The sequence below is a fragment of the Pomacea canaliculata genome, linkage group LG2 (genome assembly GCF_003073045.1).
Source record: "Pomacea canaliculata isolate SZHN2017 linkage group LG2, ASM307304v1, whole genome shotgun sequence".
NCBI lineage: Eukaryota > Metazoa > Mollusca > Gastropoda > Architaenioglossa > Ampullariidae > Pomacea > Pomacea canaliculata.
In genome coordinates this window covers 38,591,187-38,597,886 of record NC_037591.1, presented here as the reverse complement: position 1 = coordinate 38,597,886, position 6,700 = coordinate 38,591,187, and the positions used below count along the sequence as shown (strand labels likewise).

Here is a 6,700-nt window from a genome sequence, read left to right as displayed (position 1 = left end):
TTTTGAAGCGGGTTACCTAAAAACAAAATATGGGTCGTTAAATTGCGGGTAAAATCAAACTGCTTCTAGAGATACTAAAAGAAATATGTTTTCTTTAAAACCTATATTTTCTTTCAATTACATATGATATAAATTCACAGAGGAGTTATAAACAATAATCTTACATTTCCCTTCGACATTCGGACCAAATAAACAACCGACACTCCTTTACTCCCCAGGCTTCTTATATGACCCTTCGCCCTGCTGTTGTATCTGATACACTGCACGGGACCGTCAAGCTACGGTATAATTAGTAAGACGAGTCGTCAACCGGAGACAGTAGATTAATTAAAGGGTTTCCCAACAACATGCTACAACACACGTTGCAAGTGCGACACGATTAGGCAGGCAATCACCTTGTTTCCACAGTTAACACTAAATGGCGCCGAGTGAAGATCTTTGGTTTAAGAACTATATGAAGGGGAAGAAAAAGACAAATACAATGAAAATTCTTTATGTACAGTGATGATAGGATAAGCAAAACAGGTTGTTTTTGCACTCTATCCCTTTCACTACACAGGGAAGAATGTGTTAAATTGCTAGACTAAAACAATAAATAAAAGGCATGACAAAAGGGAGCTTAAAATATTTATAAATGTAGCATTATACACGTACGTATTTACAGTCATCGACAAAATAATTAAAAGTTCATGTTAAAGATGTCATTGGAGTCGTAAAGACAAAGGGGGGAAAAGACTTATGAATGACAAAACCCACAGTAATTTAACTAAAACAATTTTCCAAAATTCGGTATAGCTCTAGCGATTACCTCTCTATGTATATACTACATAAAGTCACTGACGAATTGTGGCTTTAAAATAATTTCGAACAAAGACTAACCTATAGCTAAAAGTCCCCTGCATCTTCGAAAATGTAACAGATAACGGATTTCCTGCCTGTCAGGCGAGCTAAGAATGCCAAGAACACGTACATCACATCACACATCCGTAAACACGTTATAACTTCTAATGACACTAAGATATTGACCTTTGCCCTTTAGTCAATAGACGGACGTGCTCGTGGTCAGTAAATGTATAAAAATAAATTATGACGACCTGCAAAATATTTGAACAATGCATTAAGTGATAGCATAGGTGTATGGTAAGTATTACAGACGGTCGCCATTTTTATATCATTTTTTTTTTTTTAATCAACATAGCAGACGTAAGGATTTCCGCAGAACCGTTTCAAAGCCGATTCAGTTTTTGCATGACACTGCAAGCCGCAATGGCGCTGTCGAACGGCTGCTCGTGCAGGATCGGGCCTTCGATTCTCAACGCAGACCTATCCGACTTAGCTTCCGAATGCAAAAGGCTGATGGACTGTGGGTCTGATTACTTGCATCTTGATGTGATGGACGGGCATTTTGTGCCTAATCTTACATTTGGACATCCTGTGGTCAAATGTTTGCGACCGAAGCTTCCTGGGGTCTTTATGGAAATGCACATGATGGTGGAGAAACCCGAGACGGTATGTCGCGCCAGAAAATGTCGTCTGCTACGGTGTACAATAGAAACTAATGGGATGTGCATGTGCTAGCAACATTCAAATTGTCTGCATGTGTAAATTGCATATCATGATTTGTTTGACTGTTGATTTACGACCAGTTTCTGTACAAGTTTAAAAGGATTATGAACTAGACCATTTTCTTTCAATGAGACCATACAGTTTTAATAAATAACATTAAAAACTTGGGATTTATCTAGCATAAACTCAGGCTTGTAGAAGGTTTTGACTACAGACAGGCATCGAAATGGGAATTATTACTCAGGAGTTATGAAGACAGTTGACATTGATTTTGAGTGTCAGTTTTTGACAAATGATGAGTCAGATTGCATAGATTTTCTTATTTGTTTTTGAGAAACAACTGCACCAGTTCATTTACATCTCTTTCACTTACAGTGGGTTGAACATATGGCCGACGCAGGTGCAGACATGTACACATTTCATTATGAAGCTACACCTCATCCTGAAAGATGCATAAGAAAGATTAAAGAGGCGGGAATGAAGGTATTGAGGTAACATTTATTGTGCTCTGGAATCCTTTGAATGTGAAATGATTTGTGTCATGATTAGCAATGTCATAATATGAGTAAGTCATAGTCAAGTAAAATGTTGCAGTGACTTAAAGTGTTTATTTATAATTATGTATATACCTCATAACTAATTATCTTAAAATCTACATTAATCGTGAACACAGAACAATTTGTTAACTTACAACAAAAATACAATAATGGGTTCTGTCAAGATGAAAAGTAGAAAGGGTTATCATTATTGGTTATGGTATTTAATTTCAATGGCATCAAGCAGTAAATACAAACTAATTGTCTATATTTTTAATGCTTTTAGATTATATAAAGGGAATAGATATATGCATCTCCATAGTCTCTCTTCAACACATACACAGAGCAGGTCTATATAATTCCATGACAGTTTCTTTACTCTTGTTAATAGATCTTAAGTTATATTTATTTGGTAAATTGTAACCATTGCAGATTAATGCAGTTTACACAGTTCCAATAGAGATGTTGACAAATAGCTGCAATCTTGTTCAGTACTATAGCACACACTCCTTCATTGTAAAGCAATATGCCAGCTGGAATGGAATTCTTAACCATTTTCGTGCTTCATGCATTGATTCTTTTGGAATGTGGATTAATATGGTGTGTTTACCTTGTAGTAGGCCTGCCACTGACACTGCAGCTGTTAGATAACTACTGAAATAGGTACTTATTCTGACAGATGAATCTAATAGAATCATTTAAAGATGGGTCTAAAATCAGATTAGATGCAGACATTCATTTTATTTTTTTTTTTTTGTCAATTCAAATTTTTATTGTATTCTCTTAAAGATATTCCTGGGTATATAAATTATGTCCATATTAATGACTTCTTATTGGTAAGTTTTATATGTTTTGAAAATTGTGCCTTAATCAAGTCGGTATACTTGTAGTATACAAATCAAAGCAACGAATATTTAAATAAATATTTTTTAGGTTGGTTTAGGAATCAATCCACCCACTGATGTTAGTGTGGTTCTGCCGTACATCGACATGGTCGACCTTATTCTTGTAATGACGGTCAACCCCGGCTTTGGTGGTCAAGCTTTCATTTCAGAGTGCCTTCCCAAGGTAATATAGTGATGCTGCTAGTACTTTATCTTTAGAGTACTTACTTGTTGAACTTATCATTTTCAATTAAATGAATAAATGACTCACTTGTCGCCTCTCAGTTCTGAAAATGTGGCAAAGTCTAGGCATGAGCGTATTCATGAAGTAGCTCTTCAAATCTGTTGCCTCAAATCTGTTACCAACTGTGATGCTACAATAAATTCACTATTGCTTGATATCTACTAGGCATTGCTGAAGGTAATATCCCTTCATTTAAGTTAATTGTGAGTGATTTTTTTAAGAGCTTTAGAGTGGTCCTTTTACATAAATAATTGTCTAGCCCATAAACTTTTTATATCACATGAATAGTGAAAAGGCATGTCTGTTGAGTATTGTCAAAAGATGCTAGAAATCTTTGCTGTCCACTGCATTAATAAACATATTTCCTCAGTTTGATTTCTTTTATTGGCAACTATTATATGTTTCAGGTCCAATTTTTAAGGGACAGGTATAGGAATTTAGACATTGAAGTTGATGGGGGTGTGGGGCCAAGCACAATTCAGCAGTGTGCTGATGTGAGTATTTTGACTTTGTTTATTATATAAAAAGGATAATTACTTTTTGCTGCCTGTATTAAAAACCATATCAATATACTTGTTATCTTTATTATGTGTCCCCTTTTTGGAGTGACCTAGAAAAAGTCCACCAGAAATAACTGCTGGCATTTTTAAAGTTCAATAATGAGAATAATAAGTATAAAAGATATAGCAATGGTGTCAGCAGTCTTGCTGATGCCTTATATACTACAGATAGCTGCTTGACATATAAAACACTCAGCTCACTTAGGAAGGCAAGTCAAATGAAATGAATATTGCTGTTTGTTTTTGTACATTAGCAGCAGCATTTTTACTCCCCTTTTTGACTATTTCTGCCCGAAACATGTAAACACAAAGGCAATATAATGAATAAAAATTCTCTTGTTAATTTGTTTAAATAATAATTGCAAATCCTTTCTGATCTTAGTCTATTTCATCACTGCTGGTAAATCTAGACACATTGTTAAACATTCTTTTAAGTCCATTATCTTCATGCTGATGCTGCTAGACTGGTGGATACCAAAGTTTACTCAGTTTTGAAAAAAATTCAAATAAAATTATGGTTATAGATCTGAAATTGCAAAAATCTTGCATTTCTAAATGCTTGAAGCATTGAATTTTGTTTGGCAAATCAATAAGGAAATTGGACTTTAAAAAAATCTGCAAATATTTCTCAGCAAAGCATTTTTTTTTCCTTGCCACTCATTGATTTTGTATCAGTTTTTCCATTTTCCTGCATTTGCCATTTGCACTGGTTAAAGAAAGCTATTCTAATTTATAAATGTGAAGACTAGAGGTATGGGAACTTGCTTCCCATTATAAATCAGATTTTTTTCCTTTTTAATTAAAATTTTATTCTTTAGTAGATATACAACATAGTCTGACACTTTCTAATGACTTAAGGAAGATGCGAGCTTATGACTGCATATTGTTGAGTTAATTCCTTTTAGGAAGGTTATTTTAAATGTTTGTGTGACTCATTATGGAGCACAGTCTGTAGGCACACAATCAAAATGTAAGCACCATGTCGAACATATGGTTAGTGATTATTTTGTTCATAACTCTTTTAGTGAATTAAAAATTTTATGTTGCTAAATTAGAAACAAATAGCAAGATTAGATAATGCTTGTGTCTTGTCTACTTTGTCAGATTTATAGAACTAGCATTTTATGTTCACAGTTCTGTTATGTCCCTTGCCCTTTCCTTTTATATGTGGAGTATACACACACATAGGTATATTTCATTACACAATTTTTTGTATTGTGCAGTTTAAAGTGTTGAAGAAGTCTGCCAGTAAGATTAAATTACTTTTCATTTTATCAGAACCACATATTGCTGTAAATGAACACAGCACAGTTCCACTGTACTTTTGCTAACACTATTTGCAGCTTTATTTTATCACCTGTGAAACAAAACAATTTAAAACGTTTTAAAGCTAGCAGAGCATTATGTCCTGTATATATGTACTTATGGAAATATGACTGACAAGGAAAAAAATTGCAATCGTCATGTTTTCTTTGTGAGCAGAATGGAGCTAACGTGATTGTGTCTGGAAGTGCTCTTATTCGACACAACAATCCAAGGGAGGCAATCCAGTTCATGCGCAATACGGTGGACGAAGCTATACAAAGGAGTCACTTAGAGAGATAATTGATTTGGAAGACCTCGAGAACAAAGTTTCATAGCTACAGAGCGATGTATCTAGTTTGGTCAGATTTATATCAGTCTCTGACTGAAGTTTTGACCAGCAACCAGCAAGATCTTTCTGCTGTAAAGAATTGATTTTTGAATAAGAGAAATGGGAATAACCTTGTTGTTGGAAGGCTTTATTTTGATGATTTAATATATTTCTTAAAATTATTGTATTGGTCATCGTACAGTTTTTGAAAACTGGGTTTGTCATTCTCTGTCTCAACCAGAAACTAATTGCTTTGTAGGAAATTTGAAAGAAATTTGTTGCTCTTTAGCTTAGTAGCTCATTTAAGTGTATGGTATTTGCAAAGAAGATATACAATTCTGGATTTCAAATGATCAATATGAATGTGCTCAATAAATTGAGCAATATAACTTATTTCATTTTACAAAATTAAAGTATTGGATGTGTATGCATTGTTTTACCTGCTGCATGTGGTACAAAATTTAAGTAAAACTTAAGTTTCTTTTCCCTTCTGCTGCTTTAGTATTTTATATTTTCTTGCCTTTCTTTAAGTGATAACTCTGCATATTAGAGTAAGCAGAATATAATACTCTTCCATAGAAATAAGACTTCATATAATGTGGACAGAAACTTTAAGAGGCTGCAATCTAATCTGTGCACATTATGTTGGTGCTTTGATAACAAATGTTTGTCATGCTGGCAGGTTGAGTGACTAATGGGAGCTATTTTACACAGGTGGGAGCTAAGTATTTTTTCCGGCAGTGCACCATTTTGTTTACTGATGAAGTTTTGAGCCTTAAACAAATTTTATTTTACCTTTTGTTTGTAGTTTTATCAGTACTTTCATGATCACATGATGTACGTAGATGAGTCTGGTGGGGTCCTGCATTTTATTTCCTGTATAGGGATTCAAATGAGAATGGCTTTTGCAAATGAGGACTTGTCTGTCACCTTGAACTTCATTTGTAGATAGGATTTCAATAAAATGATCTATATAAATGTTTGACTTTTCCATAGTATTTGAGTCTGATGTACAATTTAGGTGTATTATTATTATTGTTGTTTTGTTACCTTTAACACGATGAAGACAGCAATCAAGTCTGACATCCATCTCTTAAGCGCATAAATGTGTGTTAAAAACAAATTATGCAATTCATGCCTGCTTCAGAAAGCAGGTCTATTTCCCAACATATTATTCATTTCTCTTTTAACTGGTACCAGCTGCCAAATAGCTATGCTGGTCGACTGGCACTGGATGTGGGGGATGGCGGATAAACACAGGCAAGCAAGAGTTGCCA

At 34.4% G+C, this 6,700-nt stretch overlaps 1 protein-coding gene across 1 annotated transcript; it reads left to right on the top strand.

Moving 5' to 3' along the window:
- Positions 1-1,220: 1,220 nt before the first annotated feature.
- LOC112557672 (ribulose-phosphate 3-epimerase-like) lies at positions 1,221-6,401 on the top strand. Its single transcript, XM_025227663.1, has 5 exons — positions 1,221-1,509; positions 1,942-2,049; positions 3,036-3,170; positions 3,638-3,724; positions 5,273-6,401. The coding sequence occupies exons 1-5, from the start codon at positions 1,249-1,251 to the stop codon at positions 5,393-5,395; spliced, it is 714 nt and encodes a 237-aa protein (XP_025083448.1). The 5' UTR covers positions 1,221-1,248; the 3' UTR covers positions 5,396-6,401.
- Positions 6,402-6,700: the final 299 nt, after the last annotated feature.

Coding starts and splice junctions, on each gene's coding strand:
- LOC112557672 (XM_025227663.1), top strand. CDS start 1,249: ATGACACTGCAAGCCGCAATGGCGCTGTCGAACGGCTGCTCGTGCAGG. Junction 1,510..1,941: donor TGGTGGAGAAACCCGAGACG/GTATGTCGCGCC, acceptor TTTCACTTACAG/TGGGTTGAACATATGGCCGA. Junction 3,725..5,272: donor CAATTCAGCAGTGTGCTGAT/GTGAGTATTTTG, acceptor CTTTGTGAGCAG/AATGGAGCTAACGTGATTGT.